The sequence below is a fragment of the Symphalangus syndactylus genome, chromosome 8 (assembly GCF_028878055.3).
Source record: "Symphalangus syndactylus isolate Jambi chromosome 8, NHGRI_mSymSyn1-v2.1_pri, whole genome shotgun sequence".
NCBI classification, from domain to species: Eukaryota; Metazoa; Chordata; class Mammalia; order Primates; family Hylobatidae; genus Symphalangus; species Symphalangus syndactylus.
In genome coordinates, this window is record NC_072430.2 from 104,588,881 (window position 1) to 104,612,837 (window position 23,957).

Below are 23,957 nucleotides of genomic sequence, written 5' to 3' on the forward strand. Positions count from 1 at the left end.
GTAGAGCTGCTTTATGAGCTCTTAACAATATAAACTAGAAAGAATCTGGGGGAGCTTATCTGTTTATTTCACAATTAAAAAATGGAAAAAGAGCTCTAGTTAATTAACATTTTTGTTTGAGGCCAGGCACGGTGGCTCACACCTGCACTTTGGGAGGCCAAGGCAGGCAGATCACCTGAGGTCAGGAGATCGAGACCGGCCTGGCCAACATGGCGAAACCCTGTCTCTACTAAAAATACAAAAATTAGCTGGGCGTGGCGGTGGGCACCTGTAATCCCAACTCCTTGGGAGGCTGAGGCAGGAGAATCTCTTGAACCCAGGGAGCAGAGGTTGCAGTGAGCTGAGAGCATGCCACTTCACTCCAGCCTGGGCAAAAGAGTGAGACTCGATCTGAAAAAAAAAAAAAAAAAAAATATATATATATATATATATACACATATATATATACACATATATATACATATATATACACATATATATATATACATATATATATACACATATATATATATTCCCATAGAACCAAGATTAGAAAGAAAAAGTAAAAAGACCAAATGAGAAAAAGAACATAAAAGCGGACTTGACTTTTTCAAATGTTTATAGCTATTTCTGAGCCTACAAAAAATAAGTGAGACTAGACAATATGATGATATGGAAATGGGGAACAGCTCAGTCTATAATGTCATCGCTGAGCTGCGCCACTCACTGTGAATAGCTTTTAGAACTGTTAAAGTTATAGAGCTAAATTGGTTTATAAACAATAATTGTATAGAATCATTAAAATAAAAAACGAGGAATAGGAAAAAGGAGAAAAGTCTCTTGTCCAGAGAGGTGACATATTCAATGTCTCTGCAGATGATGGAGATAGAAAGTGTTCATGTCTGTGTGTCCCGGTGTCTGTCCCCAGTGGATGAGCAGATTTTTAATTATTTTTGAATAAATATATACTATGTTATTATTTTTTCTTGTAACTCTCTTGATCTGCATTTTACAGAGTAGTGAAGTATAGTTCAAATCTTTATGTGGGGTGGAGTATGGTCAGAAAAATCCAAGCATTTGATTAGAGAGAGTACAGAAGAAATCCATCATTATGCATCTTTAAAACATTAACTCCATTTAATAGATAACTGGCTTCATGGGATTTGAGACAAGTTTTAATGCTAAGTAGTTGTTTCGAAAGTGCAAACCATGGAAGCTTTGGGGAAAATTTTGCAGGAGCGTAGAAGTCAATTTAGTCCAACCCTTGGATTCAAACAAGAACACAAGCCACACAGCTTTCAGATTTCACCATGGAACAGGTTCTTGTCATCATTTTCTCATAGGAAAGGGTCATTAAATTTCCCATTAACAGAAAGGAGAAACATTGACAATAGTTGTTGCCTAATGCTTATGTACAAAACTGCTGTTACTGTTGCTTGGCAACTAGAAGAGATTTGACAAGGAGTCTAAAGGAACTGAATGAATAAATGGAAATGTCAGCATCAGTTTCAGGGGATAAGAAGAAATTTACTATTGTAGGATTAGCATCGCATTGCTTTTTCCAGGCTACATGATTGGAACTCAGTGTTTCTCTCCTGCTTCTCCTGCCTCCCCACCCCCACTCCTTCCAGTCTTTCCTGGTAGCCCCGGTGCACTGCGGCTGAGAGGTATATATAAGATAGATGGTTAATGCTAAAGAATACAAGAGCATGTCAAAAATGAAACCCTTTGGCAGCAGGAAAAAGTAACCTCTGTTCACAGTCCCTTGGGATTTATAGGTACTTTACCAACATTCTAGTTATTTCTCACCATGATCCTTCGTATTAAAGTATTCAGTTTTTACGGAGAAGAAAATGACAATGTTGGAAGGCTGTAACAATGGTTCCTTCTCTCCTAACCTTGTACACTGGAAATCTGTTCAGATAGATTAGACAGACAGGTAGACAGACAAACAGATAGATGCATAGACTCAGACCTTAAAATTGTTATTGTTTGTATTATTATTAAAACCACATTTTCTCTGTAAATCATTGCTCCTTAACTTGATTATAAGCTCCTAGTGGACTTTTGATTTATTTGTGTACTTATCCTATAATAATATATTAATTATTATATAATAATAATATAGACTTTGTGCCCCCCAAATATTGGCTAATTAATCAATGTTAAATAATTTAGCCACTATTGTCTAATGGTAATTCTCAACTCATGGGGAGGAAGAAGGAAGTGGGACATGCTTCCTGGGTCTAGGGCAAGTATTAGAATGTCAGTGGGGGAAAAGATAGGTATAATTAGAAAAAAAAAAAAAACCCACATATTTGTTTTCTTTTGAGTCCTCGAAGAGACAGATGCCAAGATGAGATGGGATTAGAAGAGATGGGGAAGAGGGTAGGCAGCCAGAGCAGGCAGGGAGAGGCTTTAGACTTCCATGCAAATCTGATAGCTTGAAAGAAGAGGGAGAAGAAAGGAAAATTGATCAGAGAACGTCTCAGACTGACAATGCGGTATTGAATTTCGGCAGGCTGATGAGGAGTGTTTAGGCCCGCATTGCCCACTGGAGGAATGTTCAGAAATGAGCTTTCACTAGTCTCCAGCCTCCTCAGCTGTTAACTAGCAGCCTCCTGGGGGGAGTGTGGCTGGGGTGCAAATGCACTGGGGGACCCAGAGGAGTGGCAGCTAGGCTATCAGTCAACTGTGTTGATTTCCGTAGCTGCCACAATACCTCAGAGTGTAACAAAATACATATATATATATATATATTTAAAAAGGAAATTGGAATACCTATTTTGAAATTCAACTATATGAGAAAAGCTTGAGATTTTTATGTTTATTGACAGGAATAAATTAAAAGTTTGAGAGCCGTCATTCTAAAGTAAATAGTAAATTAAAATGCAAACTCTAGAATTTCCCATCCTTTAGCAAACCAAGTCATACTGCCACTAGTATGGGGAGTCTTCTCAGCTTCTAGGGTGAACGATGATTCAGTAATCTTATTTTCCATTAAAAGTGTACTTTGTGGCCGGGCGCGGTGGCTCACGCTTGTAATCCCAGCACTTTGGGAGGCCGAGGCGGGCGGATCACGAGGTCAGGAGATCGAGACCACGGTGAAACCCCGTCTCTACTAAAAATACAAAAAATTAGCCGGGCGTCGTGGCGGGCGCCTGTAGTCCCAGCTACTCAGAGAGGCTGAGGCAGGAGAATGGCGTGAACCCAGGAGGCGGAGCTTGCAGTGAGCCGAGATCGCGCCACTGCACTCCAGCCTGGGCGACAGAGCGAGACTCCGTCTCAAAAAAAAAAAAAAAAAAAAAAAGTGTACTTTGTTTCAAACCACATATAAAGTAACAAAGGGACATCATTATACCAAAAAACTGTCCTTTGTGTACAATGTGTATACATTGTATTTATTCTCTTGGCTTCAATGTTTTAATCTGCCAAACGATGGGAGTTCATGTAGATGAACTCCAAAATCCTTTGCAGCTCTATCATTGGATGAGCCTGTGGTCTTTCCCACCTCCTACGCACTGGCACCGTGAAAGAACAAAAAGGAGACTGTGCCGCGGATCAGAGAACATGGGCACCAACCTGAGTCCTGATACAAACTGGATGCCTCAGGTTGAACTTAGCACATAACCTCTCAGTATGTCAGTTTCTTATAAAATAAAGGAACCTGATTGAACCATCTTAAAGGTCCGTGCATGGTTCACTGGCATAACATTTCTGATGTCCTCTTGTCTTAGAGATGCTTCAGAACTCTGCTTCTCAATCCTTGAAGGTAATTATCAAAAATATGTTGAAATGATGATTTAGGATCAATTATATAACTTAATGTTTTCCTTTCTTTTTAAAAACATTATGCTAAGCACATTTAACGTGAAATTTACCCTCTTACTTTGTTTTTAAATGCACAATACAATATTGTTAGCCCCAGGCACAGTGCCTCTAGAGCTTACTCATCTTGCATAACTGAAATTTTATACCCATTGAACAGCAATTCTCCATTTCCTCCTCCTTCCAGGCCCTGGAAACCACCATCCTACTCCCTGCTTCTATGAGTTTGACTATTTTACATGCTTCATATGAGGGTAGTCATATAGTATTTGTCCTGTGCCGGGCTGATTCCACTTAGCATAGCATCCTCAAGATTCATCACTGTTGTCATGTTGTTGCACATTGCAGGGTTTCCTTTTGTAAGGCTAAATAATATTCCACTGTGTATATATACCACATTTTCTTTATCCACTCATCTTCCGATGGACAATTGTAGTTTTTAAAATTTTTAGTGACTCAAATTGTAATTTTAGGAGTTTGGCAAATGCTGACTGGTTTTAATTCTTTTTTACTGCCTTTAGAGGAAAAGCAAACAAATAAACTTATAAAATCATTGGGAAAACATGGTCTGGCGAATCAGATGATAATTTTGACTGGTGTTCAAATCATCATGCTCTTTTTTAATTGATCAAACCTGTTAAAATAAAAAATGGTATGTAGGTGAACAAATAAACTCCCCTCAAAGAGAGAAAGTGTGCTTCTAGTTTCCATGGTGTTTAAATCATTGGCTTCCTCCACACCACAGTGAAGAAATATCCAAGGTTAATATAATTTAGAGATTAACCCAACTCCCTTATTCTGGTATTGACTAAAAGGTAATTAACTCCTTTATTCTGGTATTGATTAAAGGGTAATAGTAACTTATACCTTTTTATCTGAAAAGTTCTGTGAATGAGCAGGAAAAAAATTCCTTAGGGAGAGTGAATGTCAATAATTACCATTTCCCCCCTAGGTGGAGACTTTAAATTGTAAAGAAAATGAGAAGAAAGATTTTACTGAATATTCTAAGTTAGAAGCAGAAGATTAAAGTGTCTTAGTTTTCTACTCTGATTAAAATACCAAAAACAAAATGCCTTGAATGAAGATATCATTTTTTTTTGTCCTCAGTAATAAATTCAAATATAGAATTCATCAATGATAGTGGCCAGACAAAATATTTACCTAGGTCCTAATACCATATAGGTATAACCAGCTGGCTGAAAACAGACTTCCAATGGACTCAAGGACTCAGTGTACCCTAAAATTATGTACAAGTCTAACTGGTAGTTCTGGGAAAATATGAGAAGAATCAAGAACAATTATAGAAAACATGTAGGTATATACTGAATATATGCTAGCTAAATGGGTGAAATGAGATATGTATTAAGCTCATTGCTTGTTTAAATGCAGATCAAAGAGACTGTTGCTCACAATGATTTGATAGTTATATGTATATATTTAAACTTCCCAGTGTCAGATTAAAAATCAAAATTCTGATATAAAAAGTTGATCATGGACTAAATTTAAAGATTTAAGACACTTCAGTTCATTTTAATTTTACTTTTTTTGTGTGCAGGAGACTGAAGTTTTATTATTACTCAAATCAGTCTCCAATTTTACTATTTCTTTAGATAGGAGAGAAGTCCATTTGAATATCTCTTACTCTATAAGTCATCAGCTCATTTCTAGGAATTAAAGAAGTTGTATCTAGCATAAACTATCAATTTTCATTTAGTATTATTATAACTGTTAAATAAATTTGCTTTTTTTTCCCAAATGTTCAGTGACTTGACAAAGTATAGATGAAGAATCACTAAAAAGAAATCTGGGTTGTTGATTTCATTATCTTTAACTATTTGAAGCCAACTGTATTTTTCAAAGAAACAACAATAGTATCTTCAAAAGATGGAGCCTGCCTCTCCCCTAAAACTGGGCAGACTTTTGTAGCTGGTTGACCAGTATAGTAGGAAGGAAAAGACTTCCAAAGCCACTTCTACTTCTTATAGTAGGAAGGAAAAGACTTCCAAAGCCACTGCTACTTCTTCACCAGGCGGGATATTGCAGTGGCTCTCTGGGCTGCAATGTAAACAGTCTGGCTGTTCCACCATGCTTCAAGGAAGCCCAGACTAGCCCATCAACACAGACCACTTGGAGAAACCTTGAGACTGCACAAAGAGAAAGAGGCTCAGACATGCCCCATCTGTACCAGCATCCCTCTCCCCCACCATCCGTCTCCATGAGAGACCCCGAGGCAAACTACTCCACCAAATTCCTCCCTAATTCCTAAGCCACAGAAATAGTGAAAAATAGATTGTTGTTCTGAGCCACAAAATTTTGGAAACTTGTTATGCAACAGTGGATACCTGGGATACCCTCTTACAGAGAGAGAGTGCCCTCTCGAAGAGTTTTGCTTTACAGAAAGTAAAATGTTCTAAACTACAACTGGTATTTTTGAAATTATAATATTATATAAATAATGGAGAGGTGTGAGTGTGTAGTTAGTACACTCAGGTAAATGAGTTGACAGGTGAGCACTAATACCTAAAAAGAGATCTGTCCTGTGCCACCTTCTCTCCTTTGCCTCATCCACTGTCCCTTACCTATCTATAACTTTCATGATTTCTCACTCACGATTCTCAATTCTGTATGGATATTAGAGTCCCTGGGAAAACTTTTTTTATTTTTAAAGGAATGCCAAGTCCCAGATTTGAGAGTGGGGCTCAGGTTTAGCTATATTTTGAAAATTCACCGAGTAATTCCAGTTTGCAGCCAGGGTTGAGACTCAGTTTGATGCTGATGGTGCCAAAATCTCTATCCCTGGCTCAGTTCTTGTCTGGAGCTCCAGATTTACAGATTCAGCTGCCTCTTAGATATCTGGATGTGGATGTCTCACAGGCTCCTGAAAGAGTAAAGCTACCACCACTGGTCCCTTCTCAGGAAATGACCCCACCAGCCACATAGACAATCGAGCCAGAAACCAAGGAGTCACCCATGTGCCTTCATCTTCCCCATTCCCTGCATCTAGTTAAACGCAAATCAATTACTTCCTCCCAAGAAATTTGTGAGTCTTTTTCTACACTGCCCCATCTTGGTCCGTTTTCTCTCCCCTGGACACTTGGAATCCTAACAGGCATCCGTTTGATCTCCTCCAACACATTCACAAAGAAACTAGAATGACCTTTAATATACAAGTATCATGTTCCTCTCCTGAGTAGAGCCCTTCAATGGCTTGCCCTTAGAATAAGCCTCAAAATTATAAGAAGGCTTCCAGGGCCTTGCCCACTTTTGCCTCGTGCCTTTCTTCTCCAGCGTCACCCACAGTCCCCCTCCTTTTCATACTTAATGCTCCAGCAATCTTTGACCTTCATTCCTTTGAGCATGCTCTTCCAGTCACTCAGTCCTATCTGTTCACAGACGTTGTGCCCTCTTTCTGGAATGTTCCACCTTCCCTCCCATTCCCCTCGCCTAACTATGTGCTACTAACCCATCATTCTCAGTTTAAGCTAACTTCAGTGCTTGGAGGGGGCTTCCCTTACTCTCTAGACCAGGACAGGTCCCCTGTTATAGATGCCAGAGCATCCTTACTGCTTTTTCTATAACATTCATCAAACATTTGCCTTTCTAGACTATAAACCCCAATGTATCTGTCACTGCTGCAGTCCAGCTTCTGAGTCTGTACATTGTCACTGACTGAAGAAATGAATGAACAAGTATTAAAAGATTAATTTCAACTTTGAGGGACGTTTTTATGGTAATACTCTGACCTCTGTGCTTGACCATGGCCTATACAAAATTCAAATAACAAATCTAAGATATAGAGGATGTCAGCTGATTTCTAAAATGATACAAAATTGGAAGGAATGGCTGGAACATTCCTGTTTATGATGGGGCAAAATGCAAGGTTCCGAAACATAACGGCTGGCTGGAGTGACATGTCAGAACTTACATACTGAAATTTAAGAAAGATGAATATAAAATCCTACCTTTGTGTTCTAGTCATTGCACAAGTAAAGGCCAGGGGACACTTGTCTCAAACTCAATGGAAAGAGAGTTAGTAGCAAGTAACCTGCATTTGACCTAGTGATTAATTAATGTGGCTCCTAAAATTGCTGATGCCACCTTAGACTCCCTTAATGGATAAACGGTGCCCAACCAAGGCAGGTGCAGGTCTCACAGTCCTCTGCTCTAATCCAACCACTTCTGGAGCAACGTGCTTCTCTTATAGCAACATATTTTAACAGGATATGCTCAGAAGAGCTTGATCAGAGTAAAAATTTAGGAAGCACAGCTTATGAAAAATTGCAGAAGAGCATGTTTACTCTATAAAGATGGAATTGTGGAGAACACTTCCGTTCTTTTTAAAAAGCAAAGGGCTGCACTGCAGAAAAGGGGTTATACGTACACACCAGCAAGCAGCGCTGGGACCACAGACTGGCAATGTCTAACATCCCTTCTCTGAGCATGTCCTTATCATCGACCTTTCTCATCTTCTAACTCTCTTTAACATCTGTTCTTTCTTGTCCCTTAGCCTGTCTCTAGTCTTCCAATTCATCCTCCCCCTTCATAGACCACAGATGCCTTCATCAGCCACCTTAGTGATACTCAGCCCCTATGTTTCTGAGCCCTAAAATCTACCACTACGTTTCTTACAGTTTGTAACTATGGATGATTCCTTTGCTCCTGCTTCTGGCTTGTTGAGAATTGCTGGGGAAAGCCATGCCGATCGGCACCATAACAGATCTGTGCAGTCCAGCACCGTGGACCCACAGGCCTGCTCAGCATTCTGTCATTCATCAAGGTCATTTCCTGTCTCATTCTCATAAGGGCAGCTCTAAACCTTTCTCCACTTTTTAAGCCCCAAAGTGAATTCTAAAACTCTCACACAGAGGAATGGTTTCCATAAATTTTCCCCTTCACAATCTGAAATTTTTATTATGTCTTCACTCTACCTTCTTCTCCTTTTCTCCTTTCTCTGAATTCTTAGAAAAACAGAAGAACCTCCCTTCCATTCCACATGGGTTTTGATGATGTTTCTTTTATTTCCAGTGGAAGCTTGTTTCATAATTTATCTCCTCTCTTCCCCTCTTCTAATTCTTTCTCACTGCCATCTCCTTCCCTCCATCAGCGAACACGCTCAGCACTTCAGGGGAAATTAATTGTGCAATGACTGTTTTAAGATGGATTGGAGAGAGGAGAAACCAAGCCAGAGAATCCCATTAGGAGGCCTTTTACAGAGTCCAGGTGAAAGATAGGGGAACCTGTCCGGGTTAATGAAAGAAAGAATAGAGAGCAGGTAAGATTCAGAGAGGACGTTGTTACCAGAATGATGTGCTAGTTATTTATGACTTTGCCTTATTTTCCTTACTCTTTTGTCAGCTCATTGGATGCAAAGATTGTGTGAGATTCATTTCACTTTCTCTCACAAAATGTGGCTTGAATGAGTGAATGGCTAGAATTCCCCCAAACCTTTGTGGAGAGAGTTGCCATCTGGAAGGTATATTTTTTTTAAAGGTAATAGTTGGTGGGATAGGGAAAGACATCTCCTTATAAGGAGGGAAGAAGAGAAGTGTAGGCTTTTGTTTCTCAAAGTGTGGTCCATTGCATTCATTTCCAGTTGCTGCTGTAACAAACTGCCACAACTTCAGCAGCTTAAAACAACACACATTGATTATCTTCTAGTTCTGGAGGTCAGAAGTCCGAATGGGTCTCACTGGGCTGAACTCAAGGTACCAGTTCTGGATCCCTGGGGAGAATACTCTTCCTTGCCTTTTCTAGCTGTTAGAAGCTGCCTGCATTCCTTGGTTCATGGCCCCCTTTCATCTTCAAACCTGGAGAGGCTGGCCAAGCCGTTCTCTCATTGCATCACTCTCCCACTGGCTCTCTTCCATCTCCATCAAATTATAAGGACCCTTGTGATTATACTGGACCCACTGAGATAATCCAGGATGATCTCCCCATTTGAAGGTCAGCTAATTAGCAACCTCAATTCCATCTGCAAATTCAGTTTGCCATGTAACCTAACATGTTAACAGGTTCCAGGGGATAAGGCCATGGATGTCTTTGGGGGGCCGTTATTCTGCCCACCACATCCCTGGACAAGCAGCATTTACATCAGCTGGGAGCTGATTAGAAATGTAGAATTCAGGACCCACCCCAAGCCTCTGAATCAGAATCTTCATCCCAATCAGATCCCCAGGTGATCAGAGTATATTTTACAGTTTGAGAAGCCACAACTAGACTGTCTCTAAGATCTTCTCCACTTTTACTTCCCATAATTCTATAAGAACTGCATTTTTTTTCCACCTTCAAATCTGCATTATTCTTTCTCCTCCTGGTTTCCTGCCAAAAAAAAAAAAGTTTTGATTTGTACCCCTGGTGTTAATTCCCCAAAAGTCAGCCAAGTAGAACATGACAGTACCTCATGCATATTTTTTGCTGGCAGGAAGTAGATGTTAGAAAAGGCAATTAAATTATGGAATTATCCATGATGCAAAGGTACTGGTCTGCAAAGAGTATTTTCTTCCCCAAGAAAATTCACAGGAAAACTACCTCCATTACTGTGTAGATAATATTAGTGGCCAGCAAGTGAAGCAAAGCATACCACAGATGAGCTGGTTTTAAGGCATCTCTGAATGGCTCAGCATTTGAGAAATGTGACCAAAGCTGATTATAAAACTCCTTTCAAAGTTGCAGGAATGGCAAACCCATAAATAACTCCAGTTCCCATCGGTGTGAGGAGGAGATTGCTGGCTGCTTGATTGCTGTCCTTATCGTAGGGGATAAGGTTAAGCTCACCTCTAAGATTGCAAGCTTCTCAAGGAAAGAGCCAGCCATATGCTCTGCCTGGCACCCAGGAGGCACTCCATACATTTTGGGCTTGAATCCATTAAGCTTTTTAATAGTGTGTAATACTTAATTCTTAATTAGAGATGCACTTAAAAATGGATAAATAAAACTAGAATATGTCAGTAACCATCTTACTAGACTCCCTGCTTCCTTTTACTCATTCAGTCAGTCATCCATTCTACAAACATTTATGAATCATCTACTGAATGCCACCCATTGTTCTAGACCCTGTGTATATAAAGATATGCTCCCTGTCACTCAGTAGAGCAAGAAGTCACATAAGTAAATAATGGTGGCAACGTCAGTGCTGGAAGAAGTGTGTGAGCAAAGGTCTCAGGCCTCTCTTCTCCCAGCTGTCACGTACATTCTAATGGGACTTATATTTAAAATCTTCCTTTTCTCATCTTTGCCAATCGGGATTAATTATTTAGCTTCGTTATTTTTATTTCCAGCCCCGGCTATTAATGTTGCCTCCAGGCACACCATACTTGCTCTAGAAAATGAAACCCTCTCAAACTAGCACAAGTTTAAAAAAAAAAAAAAGAGGTTATTATTATAAAGGTCTGGCAGCATCTCATGAGACTTCAGGAAAAGTTAAAGGAGCAGGAAAGAGAGAAAGTGAAGCAGTTGCAAGTCCAGCCTCTCTTCATCTGCACTCCAGCTTCTCTCCCTTTGTGTTGAATAGCTCAGACCTTCAAGGGAGAGGGTCTAATTGGCTCACTTTGTCTTTTCTAGCCAGGCCACTTCCTGACCACTGTAATTCATTGTCACTGTGTTCTGATTGCTTCCTTCATAGCACTCACTTAGCACAAGTTGCAGTGATATATTTTAATTTCTATGTTTATATCCGTTCCCCTCTCTAGTTTTGGCAGTGACTGTATCTGTTTTGTTACTGCTGTATCCAGCCACTAGTGCAGTGCCTGATCATAGTAGACATTTAGTAAATAATTAAATGAAGGAAGAAGAGGGGGATAAAACCATGTTAATGACCCTAAAGATAGACTTCCTCATTGTACCAATTACATCATAGAGAAGGGAAAAGTGGGGCAGAGTCTTGGGTCCACTGACCCCTTAGCAAGTCTGTGGAGGAAGGAGGATCTCTAAGAAGAAGGGTAGACAGGGTAGTCTCCCCCAAATACGTCTTGACCAACATTCAAGCCACATGGTCTTTCCACTTCAAAGCCATACCTCGAGGGGCCCCTTAATGCAAATGCTCCCACCTTTTTCTTTTTAAAATCTATTGAGTAGCTAATATATGCCAAATTCTATATGAAACACTTTACAGGCATCATCCCTTTCCATTTTTACATAGGCTGTAGAAGATAATATTCTCATTTTACAGCTACAGAACCAAGTTTCAAAAATTTAAGTAGTTCACCCAAGGTCATAGAGCTAGCATGTAGCAGAGCCAAGATTAGAACATAGGTCTGTCTAACTCCAGCGCTTCTTCCATGACATTTGGCTCTCTATAAAGTACTCACCCTTACTCGGGCAAACTTAATTCCTTCTCTGTAGCACCATAGTACCCTGTTCATAAGGACAGTACAACACTTATTACCTACTTTTATTGTAGACATTTCTGGCTCCACTGCTAAACTGTGCCTCCTTAAAGCAGAACTATATCTGGTTTTTCTTTGTATCCTCAGCTCCTGTCATTTAATGGGGGATCACCCAATGTCTGTCTGCTAAGCTGAGCCTTGGAAGGATAGACAGGCAGTTACTGTGCTTTTTCATATTTTTAAAACTCCACAAAATACCACGAGTACCTTATTCTACAGAATTAAAATTGTAAGAATGTAAAAATCTCATAAGTATTCCTCCAGTCTCTGTTATTGAAATTTAAAGAATATATATATATATTCTCCCTACCCATATTATGCTTAGTGACATCAATCAAGTGAGACCTGCCCACTGTTACCATGAGTGGTAGATGCAGAGTGCTGGGATGGTCCACACACACAACGGTGGAGTCTTCCTTTGACTCAGAGCAGCCGCCTGGTGTAGCTACAAGTTGGCATTCTCTCACTCAACAAATATGTATTAAATACCTACTATGTGCACCATATTAGTCGCTTGTGAATGGGCATGGTGATTATCTAAAAATGGCCGAGATGAGGATTCTGCCCTCACGTTGCCTACCATCTGGGAGACACGACACATACAAATACTGGAGCTATAAAGGAAAAGGGGCTAAGACACTTGCTGACCAAGGGCTACAAGAGTTGAGGCAAAGATGATCTCTGGCAGGGAGTATGGAGAAGGATTTCATGGAACACATGGCATTTCACCTGGAATGTGCAATTCAGACACATCTTGGAAAAGCTCAGCCTGGGGTTGGGGGTTCAAAACTGTGCATGGGGAGCTTGTCTGTGAAGGGGTAAAGTCAGAGACATTTAGAAAGCAAGTTGGAGCTCACTTGTTGCTGGTGTTCAATGCCATGTTGCAGATAATGAACTTTATTCTTAAGTTCTTAAGGAAAAGGGTAAAATGGTCATGAATATACTCCAGGAAGAGCAGCTGCCTGGGACTGAATTGCAGGGGAGAGACTGGAAGCAGAGAGGGCAGTTATTTTATGTTTATTTGATAATGCCGGGTCTTTGCTGATCACACAGCTGTGTGGGTGGATTGAAAACTTTGGTCAGAGCCACTTTTGAAACTCAGACATAGTTTAAGTGACTCATCAGGAAGCCAAGAAGAATTTCTAAGGGTCATCACAGACAGGCTCAAAAGATACACAGTATGAATGAGGAAATCTGTTAACGGCTCTTAACCAGACAGCTCAGGTGCAGAGAAGGTAAGTTAGTTTGGGAAACTGAAATCAAACAACGTCCATGAAAGTCACACTGCCTCACTGCCCAGTTAGTGCAGGCAAAAGGCCAGCAGGGCGGGCCTGAGGCGCCATGGGGCAGAGCCTGCAGAGTCAGATAGGGAAGCCCCAGAGAGAGGAGAGGATCATGACTAAAACGCTCAAGAGGTGGCATCAAAACATCATGCTATTTCTAGATAGCACATTGACTTTGCCAAACCAGAGTGAAATTAGCAGAAGCAAAATAGGGGAACATAATTTTGGGAAGGTAAAGCAGTTGCTAAATGAACCGCTAACTAGCCATCTTGACTGTCACCCAACAGCGGCCGCCTGGTGGGACCACTTTGTTTATGGCATGAGAGCCCTTTAGCGGGGCAGTCAAGTGCAGCTTCAAACAGTGGCTTAGGTGTTAGCCTGGGCTGTGGCAATGAAGTAAAAGGCTGTGTGTGTGAAACTGCGCCAGAAACAGCCTCTGCAAAACAGCCGCTGCGGGCGTGAATTTTATGAGTTCCCCGTATGCAAACAACCGTTAGTCACGCATTGATTGATCCATTCCTCCAGGAGCATCCGTCCTCAGAAGCTTGGTTTCCAACTGCAAAGGCAAGCCTTTCAGCACAACCTCACTGTAACTCTTCCTTGGTCATCCACGCCTTATATTTAAAGTTCTTCATAATGAGGGCTTTTTTTTTTTTAGATTAAAATGCGTAAACCCTTTTTGATACTGCTGAATTATGAGGAGTGACACAATGAGGTTCCTTTATTTTTATGTGCACATGTGAGTTCACACAATTTCTCCATCTTTCTCAAAGACATTTCCATAGGAAAATAAACATAGTGGATTTATAAATAACAGGCTGAGATACAATGCCACTCTCTCCACATTCACCAAGCCAAGTGATTAAAGCAGAAACAGAGGTTGGCCCAGAAATGTACTAGAATTCAACATTACTATGTAATATCCAAGTATAAGCAGAAACTATTTTTTTCCCTTTTTTCTGTAAAACTTGGAATACCTGTCCTAATTAAATGTCTTCCTCCAGGAATCATATCTGATATTCAGTTAGATTTGATATCAAAACTCAGTTGACAATTTTCTAAGGATACAGTCAGTGCTAGGATATACAGAATGACAAGGATAGAAAATGTTTTCTGTGCACATCTTACCATGTATTTTTTTCTTTTAAAGAAGGATAGGCAAGAGTAGTATAAACATCTAAAAAGGAAGTATCTCCGCAAGTAGTGGTTTATTTTGTGTTTTGCCTTAACATAATACAACATTGTGTTTTGCAAGGGAGAGACTAGAGGCAGAGAGAGCCGTTATTTTATGTTTATTCCATAATTCTGGGTCTTTGCAGTTCACACAGCTGTGTAGGTGGATTGAAAACCTTTGTCTAATATAACAGTAATGTAGTTAGTATAATTAATATTATATTAATTATATTATTTAGGTGTGCCTGATGTGGTAATAATGATGGTGATTATTAAGAAATTTTATGTAATATGAACTAAGCCATAGTGGCTTGAAATAAATGCTAGATTTTACTTAAAAGAGCTATATTGGAAGCGTAACATAATCTTTAGGTATAATTCCAGTGCACTGGTAACAATGAGGTAAATAATGTGTACTGTTGAACACATTCTGTTAATGACCTTCCTGGACTGGATGGAGGGATTTTTTGTGGTTTTTTTTCCTCCCCATCTTAGCCTCTCTCAAAAAAAAAAACAAAAAAACCAGCTCATCAGAAGGATAGTTGAGGGATGCTCACAAGATCAGAATCCTTTGCACAGCCTTGTAGGCCCTGTAGGCCCTGTACGATCTGGTCTCTGCCCAGTTCTGGCTTCCTCTTGTACTCTAGAAGCCTACCCTCTGCCTCCCTCCCTAATCACATCCAGCTCCTCCCTCCTCATCCATGCCTTGCTCCTCACTCATGCTGTTCCCTATGCCCAAAATGCTTTTCTCCTTCCCCTCCCACCCATCTCTTCTCACTCATCCTCCGTCCAGGTCTCAGTGGATAAAGTCATATAAGTCAAGTCTCCCTGTCATATGATTTTATACCACTTAAATGGAATGTATAAGCATATATTTGTACAATCATTTGGTCAATGGGTAAATCCTCTAGTCTCTAAGTTCCAGGAAGTTTGATTGCTTGGCAGATAATAGGTGTTTGAAAAATACTCACAGAATTGGATTTTTAAAGAAGACACAGAGCAGAAGTGAGAAAGAACTTAGATTTGAAGACGTTAATTTGTTTTAATGGTTGCTAGAAAAACTAAGAAAAATGAAATGTGAGAATAGAAAACAATTTGTATGTGTGTGACTCACACACATACATATATACATATATATATATATAATATTAGAGTCCTCAGTAAAGCTCAAATATTTAGCATTTATAAAATGTCAAGATTCAAAACCAGCTTTCTAATCTATAGTGTCAGCACCTTTACAAGTCATATCCCCACCCATGGCTTGTGCTGGGTGGGTACATGACAATAGCTTGTGCTGTTGTCTCATTACAACCTAAATACTCTTACATGCAGATCTGTATGGAATAGGTGATCTGTTTTCTAACATAATCAGGAAATAGGCTATCTTGTTCAATGAAATGTTCTGGTCACTAGCATCACATTACACATACCATACCCATTTAATCCATATTCCGTGAGTCTAATTATACTAAACTGCATTTAATTCTAAAACCCACTGGTCATAATTTAACTGCTGATGAAAACATTTGAAGACTGTACAGTGCTTTAATGATCACTTACCTTTGCACCATGCAGTACTCTAGTGTTTCTCAGTAGCAGCTGCAGTAATCCCTGTGATAGAAAACTGGGTGAACCAGGTTTTACTAAAATCAATAGAACATTGTGTAGTTATTGCAAGTACTGTGAGATAAAGGTCAATTAATTCTAATAGGCAAGAAGAAAGAATGTATGCTAAATTTGACTAAGAAATGCATATATGTCATTAAACATTGAATATAAGCTTTAACTTATTGAAATCCTTAGTGGATATATGTATTTACTTTTACTATTTTCAATGTTTGATTTTCAGAAGTGTGTTCACGAACATTTTTTGGACTATAGCTAAGATTACCATTTCAAAAACACAGTGCTCCACATTTTCATATCTTTAAACATGAATGGAATTTCACAGCACACTTCTGTGACCCTCAAGATGACTGTTTCCACTGTGCAGATAGAGAAGCTGAGGCATGAGGCTATTTCTGTGCATTTTCTAAAGATACCCCCTAAGCCAGTGGAAAGGAAGCCTGAGACAGAAAAAGACTGTGTCCTCACTGAGAACACATCTTGTATGCATCTGTAGTCTTGGGGGAGGGTAGATTGCAAAACCAGAGTTGGCTTTTCACACATGCTCCTACACTCCTACAAGGAGGTCTTTGTAAAAATGTGTACACAAAAAAAGTGGGTATCAAGGTGATTACCAGGATGAATTTTCACTGGTCTGGAATGCCTTGAGTATGCTTGATGACAAGGAGGTAGATTAGTTGGCTTTTCAAGGCCTTTCTAATAGTTATAATTCTATCCAGTGGGCAATTTCATAGATGAAAAATATTTAAAGTGTTCACATTTCTATTTCTTTTTTTTTTTTCCTTTACAGATCTATGCAGTTAGATCAGTTGTTCCCAACAAAAGCAATAACGAAATAGTCCTGGTGCTTCAACAGTTTGATTTTAATGTGGATAAAGCCGTGCAAGCCTTTGTGGATGGTAGGTATACCTGTACCCTGCAGCTGAAGATGTTAGACCTAAATATTCCAGATATTCCATATTTTTTCCCTAAATGAACTGAATATCAATTCGTTATGCATTCTTTAGGTCTCATAGAAATGTGCTAGGTTTCACATGATCGCACTACTGCACTCTAGCTTAGGTGACAGAGTGAGACCCCATCTCAAAAAAAAAAAAAAAATAGACACACTCAATAAGAATAGAATTTGGAAGTTCTTTATCTCTCATTTAAGGAAAAAAAGACTCTAGATAGTTTTCAAAGGATATTGATTATAGTGCTACTAATTTCCTTGCCTACCGGTCATTATAATTTAATATTAAATGTGTCCTTGGCCAGCAGTGACTCACGCCTGTAGTCCCAGCACTTTGGGAGGCCAAGGTGGGCAGATCACTTGAGGCCAGGAGTTCAAGACCAGCCTGGGAAACATGGTGAAACCCCCGTCTCTATAAAAAAATATATATAAATTAGCCAGGCATAGTAGTGCACACCTGTAGTCCCAGCTTCCTGGAGGCTGAGGTGGGAGGATGGCTTGAGCCCCTGAGGCAGAGGTTGCACTGAGCTGAGATTGCACCACTGCACTCCAGCCTAGGTGACAGGCTGAGACCCTGTCTCAATAGATAAAGAAATAAATAAATGTGTCCTTTATTTGATATCATTCTTATGAATGGAGGATAATGTATTTTGGTCCTTATCTGGAAAGCCTTCTCACTTCTCCAACCAGCATGATCCTACTTGGCTTTATGACTGAAATTCTTAAACCTGATGCTTATGTAGTCTAAGAGGACTGGTTTATTCTTTAATATCTTTAGTTTATGATTTTTAGATTGCCAAATTAATCAGAATATCAGTTTATCTTATCTACCTCTAAAATCTTTTTGCTTTATTTTAAAAATTTTGTTGTTTAGGTAGTCCATTGCCAGAGATGTTATAAAATCTAAAGTCTCAGGAATATGTTTATCCTATAATTTACAATGTAATGCTTTGGATTTCCTGTAAATTTTGGGGAAATTATCCTCTCCTAATCAAATTAAACAAGTTCCAGTTTTGAACAAAGATCTCTTACTTGTCCTCAGTTATCATATGTCTTCTGTCCTGGCATTAGTTTCTATTTTGTAAATATGGGCAAGCTACACATAATCTGTCAAATAAGGTCAAGGAAGACCTGCCAGCACATTTCTCAGTTGTATCCTATTTACAGTTTGTCAAGGACAGTTTGATTTACTTATTTTCCTAGGAGTAGAATAACCTTCTTGAGTTTCTAAAAGTATAATTGCATTTCAGGGCAAGGTCTTGGAACTAAGCAGTATGCTCACGTTCTGATATCAGCAGTCAAGGTTTAGGGTCCTAATTGAATTAGCAAATGATTATCATTCAGTAGACCTATAAGCAAATCCATGGTGCATAACTTTTCTCACTGTTTTTCCCTGCTTCATATACTAAGAGATACATAATTTTTAGTCACAAGAAGCAAATAGTAGAGAATGCAATATTAATCTAACTTTGCAGCATTAGGTGCAGTTTGTCTCAAAAAATATTTGGAAATAATCATATCCTGGATCAGATACAGTCTCTTTTCAGGTTTTGCTTGCCAACATCACCTGCATGGAAAAAAAGCTTTAGGAAAGGGTAAAGGCTATTATCCCCATTCCTCCCTACCCCCACTTGGATTGAGGCCCCCACGTTCCTCATCATGAAAGTTTTTATTGCAGAGTGATCTTGATGAGATGCGCAGATGCACAGTAACTGATGGACTGTCATCAAATCTGTTTGTATTTAAACAGAGCACCTTGCTTGTCCTTCTTGAAATTTTCACCTTGTCAGTGTTGAGATCTCATTAATAAAGCTCATTGATTGCTGAGAAGCCTCATGAGAAGTCATCTTGTTTGGGGAGCAGTAGGAAAACTTGATTTAAAAATACTGGGTGCCAGGCAGGTTCCTCATGCCTATAACCCCAGCATTCTGGGAGGTCAAGGCAGAAGGATTGCCAGGAGTTTGAGACCAGCCTGGACAACATGGCAAGACACTGTCTCTACAATTTTTTGTTTTTAATTAGTCTAGAGTGGTGACACATGCCTGTAGTCCCAGCTACTCTGGAGGCTGAGGCAGGAGGATTGATTGGACCCAGGAAATCAAGGCCACAGTGAGCCATGTTTGCACCACTGCAGTCCAGCCTGGGCAACAGTGTGAGACCCTGTCTCCAAAAAGAAAAAAAAGAAAAAAGAAAAAAAAACCAAAACCATAAAAAAAGCCAAACAACTGACAGTCAAAAATATTTGTTAGGAGTCATTTATGAGGCATACAGAAAGCACTCTGAGTGGCTGAAAAACTCCAAGCCGTTTCAGTATAATTAAAATTTAATAATAACAGTTTCAAAATCCTCTGTAAATATGGGTATTTCTTCTTAAAAATTAGTCCCTAAAGCTCATTGTCCAAATTACAAATAGAAGGTATATCAAAACATGAAAATTAGAGGACTAATTGAATATGGCAGTTGTGAAAGCAGTAAGCAACTCACCGCCACTTTCTGATTAAAATGAACAGTATTTAGCATTTTTAAATTTTAGTTTTATTTAGAAAACTGAAGCGTAGCTATAAGTAAGAACTGCCCTAATTATTATTAACCAAGACTTACCAAGAAACCTAACAAAAGGGACTTTCTAAATTTCTTCAAAAGGAAAATGCTGTGAAACATTAATTCTCTGGACAAATTAGAGAAAGACCAACCCAGTTAATAAAAAGTCTGAATTATACCTTACTTCTAGGTGCAGTCTTATTATTTCAAGTACATGCAACTCAGACAAGTCTAAGAGGGGCGTTGAGTTGGAAACTTTAAATAGATAGGAATAATTAGCCTGTCTAAACATTAGTCAAAGCCATATGGCCTTCTGCTTATCTAACAGTGACAGTAGACTCAATAATTAGGACCCTACTAATTTGAAATTTATTATAAAGACCAGCCTGAAATTTATCTTTGTTTAGCCAACATACTCCTTGTAGAGAGCTATTAGTATATTTAGATTGTATGAGAATGCTTAAAATTGTTAAAAGAATACACTTAAAAGAGCTACTCTGTTTTAGAAATACTGTGCCTATTTATTTGAAAACAACTGCTATCCTCATTACCAATAACTTGTTATTGAAACTACCTTCAGCACAGTTGGAATGAATGAATGAACTTTGTTAGACTATGCAGAAACATGGATTGCAGCTGGCCAGCAATAAAACATTTTTTTAATGTCTTGTAATTTAATTAGGCATTTAATTTATATATAATTTAATATAATTTGAATATAATTTAATTAGGTGTCTTCTCTCAGTCAGTGCAGTTCTACTGATATATGTGAATGGGATGGACAGAACCTGGGGCCCAACTTTTCACTTAATGAACTTTTCTTGGTTTCAAGATAGAAGCCTTGCAGACCACATCCCATCTCTATCCATGCTAACTCTAGAGAAACTAATATCATTGTAATATGTCTTCCTCATCCCCCTGCAAGATGTGAACATATGAATAGGGACAGAAAAAGAGAAAGAATGGCCAAACAGAAAGCTGCGATTCACATTGTTAATAATATTCAGAATCCCATATTTGGTTCAGAAGATTACAGGTATTTTTATTCATATATCAAACAGAATAATTTTAATTCTACCTATGGCAACAAAGCTGCTGGAAAATTCTCAAGATATATTTCATTTTCCGTAAGACAATATAATGATAAAAAAGTAAGCTTCATGTAGTGAGGCTTAATATTTTGATAAAACCAAGATCATACAGTGAATTAAATGAAAATCTGGGAAATAAAAAATGAAACTGGCATTTTTATTAAGATAGGGTGTATCAAAACAAATGAAAAAGCCAAAAAAAAAAAAAAGCTGCTACCAAGATGGGAAGACAGAGATGAATTTTGTGTGGTGTTTTATGATGTGAATATTTGTTGAAGATTCTTTGTCTTTATCTAGGCAGTGCAATTCAAGTTCTAAAAGAATGGAATATGACAGGAAAAAAGAAGGTAAGATTAATATTGATTGTAAATTGGTAACATCTTCAATCAAAACCTTCATGGTTGTTATCATTTTAACAAGGCTGCCAATTTTTTGCTTCTTTCAAATATGTTAATATATACACCCAGAAAACTTCCAAATTCATGACTCTCGGAAATTACCAGATACTCTCACTAGTAATGCCCTTATTTTCTACTCAGTGTTTTTAACAACCAGGTGTGCTTAAGAAGTCCCAGAGTTGTTCTCTTTTTTAAGTATAAAGGGGAGCCCAGCTGGAGAATTCAAAGGATTCAAAACATTAACTTGCCTGAACGTATCCTGTAGCACAAAGAAAAAAATTAAGGAGAATTTTAAAGATAATTGAAAACCTCTAAATATATTTTCACATGTTTTTCCCCCTGAAAGAATCTGTCCCAGGCTGCCCTGAGATGCTTTTTTGGCCGAATTCTAAGGTAGATCATTAATAAAAGAAGAAAAGAAAATGCCTTAGAACCATAGTAAGTAAGGGGCCTTCTTGAACACTGGCATACTGCTCTTTGAGAACAAAGGGAAGGGGATTTTACTGTGTCCCATTCAAACTGGTTTGTTTTCTTGTCAAGTCACAAAGGGCCTGGGATTTCTGGGAGCTCGTGAGATGCATCTGTGCATACACACTAGCAAAAGTGTGCCACTCCTTTCAAAGTAACTGTTCCACTCGTTCCTGCTATGGCACAGCAAGGCCTTATGTTTCGGTTTTCCCAGGATATAGTACGCCAGTCTACCCTTCCCTGTGGGGGAAGATCACAGGCCTGCAAAACAGGTTCTGAACAAACAATAACACAGTATTACTTTCATAAAACCCAAAGATTACTGAAATTACAGGAATCATCCTTTCCGTTTTTCTCCTCCTAGTTTCATGTAGAATAGGAAAATTATGAGTTTTTTTTTTTTAACCTTTGTATGCCACCATCTTTGACAATCTCTGCTTATCTTTAATCATAGCTTCCCAGGCCTCTGTGTGAGATGAACATGATTTGCAAGTGATTGAAAGGCAGTATTTAGACTTACATAGAAAAATTTCAAATGTGTGGTTTGGGTATTAGATTTTTCTGATGTGAAAAAAAGAGCAGACAGCAGCTGCAGACCCAACTCATTACTGAGTCTCCCTCCTGGAGGTTGAAAAGGAAAATGGTCTCCCAGCCAAGTAGATGTGAGGCTTGAGAGCCAGAAGCTGCTGTGGGTGTTTTATGGGAATAAGTGCCACTGGCCTTGCCTTCAACCTGGGACACACACCTCTCACCTAGGAAAGCACTTACTGGGGCATGATTGTGGTTCCAAAGGAAAAGAGAGCAGGGAGGTGAATTGAGAAGAAGAAACAGTTTCTTTTTACTTCTTTTGTAAATGTGTTGAAGAACGAAGCCAGGCTGATGTTCAGCTGGCACTCACTCATTCAGCAGGTGGGACAGGGTCTTTCTTACGGGTCGGTGTCTGTTCCGATTGGCCGGGGCTGGTACCATACTGCTTGTTGAGTACACTAAATATCAACTGGGTACAAAGCAACATCAAGTCAAACATATAACATAATTAGGAACATCTTCTTAATTTTCTTGATATTCTTATGTATTCACCATTAGAACATTTTAAGAGAGATATAATAAAACTCTGCATTTTAGACTCTTGTGATATTGGGGGGTCTAAACAACTTCAATTGTATAAAATGCAGGGTGGTTTTATTTCAAAGGAAATAAAATGAAGCCTTCTAATGCTGTTCAGCTAGCAGCCGAGAGGTCCAGGGGCTTTCTCACCGGAAAAGGGGGCCTTATATCACTTTGGCATTACCTTGAAGCTGTTGTCTGCTCCAGCTAAAATATTCATGGGATGGCAGGGCACAGTGGCTCATGCCTGTAATATCAGCACTTTGGGAGGCAGAGGCAGGAGAATCACTTGAGCCCAGAAGTTTGAGACCAGCCTAAGCAACATAGGGAGACCCTGTATCTACAAAAAATTTTTAAAAATAGCTGCATGTGGTGGTGCATGCCTGTAGTAACAACTACTCAGGAGGCTGAGGTGGGAGGATCGCTTTATGCCCAGGAGGTTGAAGCTGCAGTGAGCCGTGATCATGCACCTGCATTCTAGCCTGGGCGACAGAGCCAGAGTGAGACCTTGTTAAATAAATAAATAAATAAATAAATAAATAAATAAATAAATAAATAAATAATCATGGGGACGATTATGGATCCTGTGGCTACCTGGGACTTCCTAGATAATGACAGCAATTCCAGGAATCTCCTGGTTGACTGGTTTCTATTTCAGAGACCCAACCTGGACTTTAAGGACCTACCTTCTGTGTCCTCATTTTACAAGAAGAACTTGCCTGCCTTTTCCCTAGTAGTCCTCCCCTTTACCTCTCCTTCTGCCTAGCAGATGGGAACCTCAGTGGCCTCCTTGCCTCCCCAGCATTCACTACTTTGAGATGAGAGCTACTCCCCAATGGCAGGATAACTGAAATCAAGTTTTTTCAGGATGGTTATCACAAGATTTTACTATAGAGCCTCAGGTTGCTCAAATAATGTCAGCTATTTAAGCCATTCCTTGTTGTTTTTTTCTTCCTTTTATTGGAACCTTTTTTATTGTGTTTATGAGGTGAAAGTTTATACAACTTACTATAAGAGAGAAGATACTTAAATTAACTTGGGTGGTTAATAAAGATGTAAATATTCTTCATCCAGTCTATAAGAAGAGCCAGGAACCAAAAAAGATAACGTATCTTATTTTCATCTCT

General features: G+C 39.1%; 1 protein-coding gene across 13 annotated transcripts in view; it reads left to right on the top strand.

Annotated features, from left to right (window-relative positions):
- SPATS2L (spermatogenesis associated serine rich 2 like) overlaps nucleotides 1-23,957 on the top strand; it is a 172,456-nt gene that overhangs the window by 88,944 nt on the left and 59,555 nt on the right. For all 13 annotated transcript variants that reach the window (XM_055290165.2, XM_063644909.1, XM_063644912.1 and 10 more), the window contains exons 4-5: nucleotides 17,064-17,172; nucleotides 21,155-21,204. In XM_055290165.2, the coding sequence (XP_055146140.1) occupies nucleotides 17,064-17,172; nucleotides 21,155-21,204 (159 nt within the window). The remainder of the gene's footprint in view (nucleotides 1-17,063; nucleotides 17,173-21,154; nucleotides 21,205-23,957) is intronic.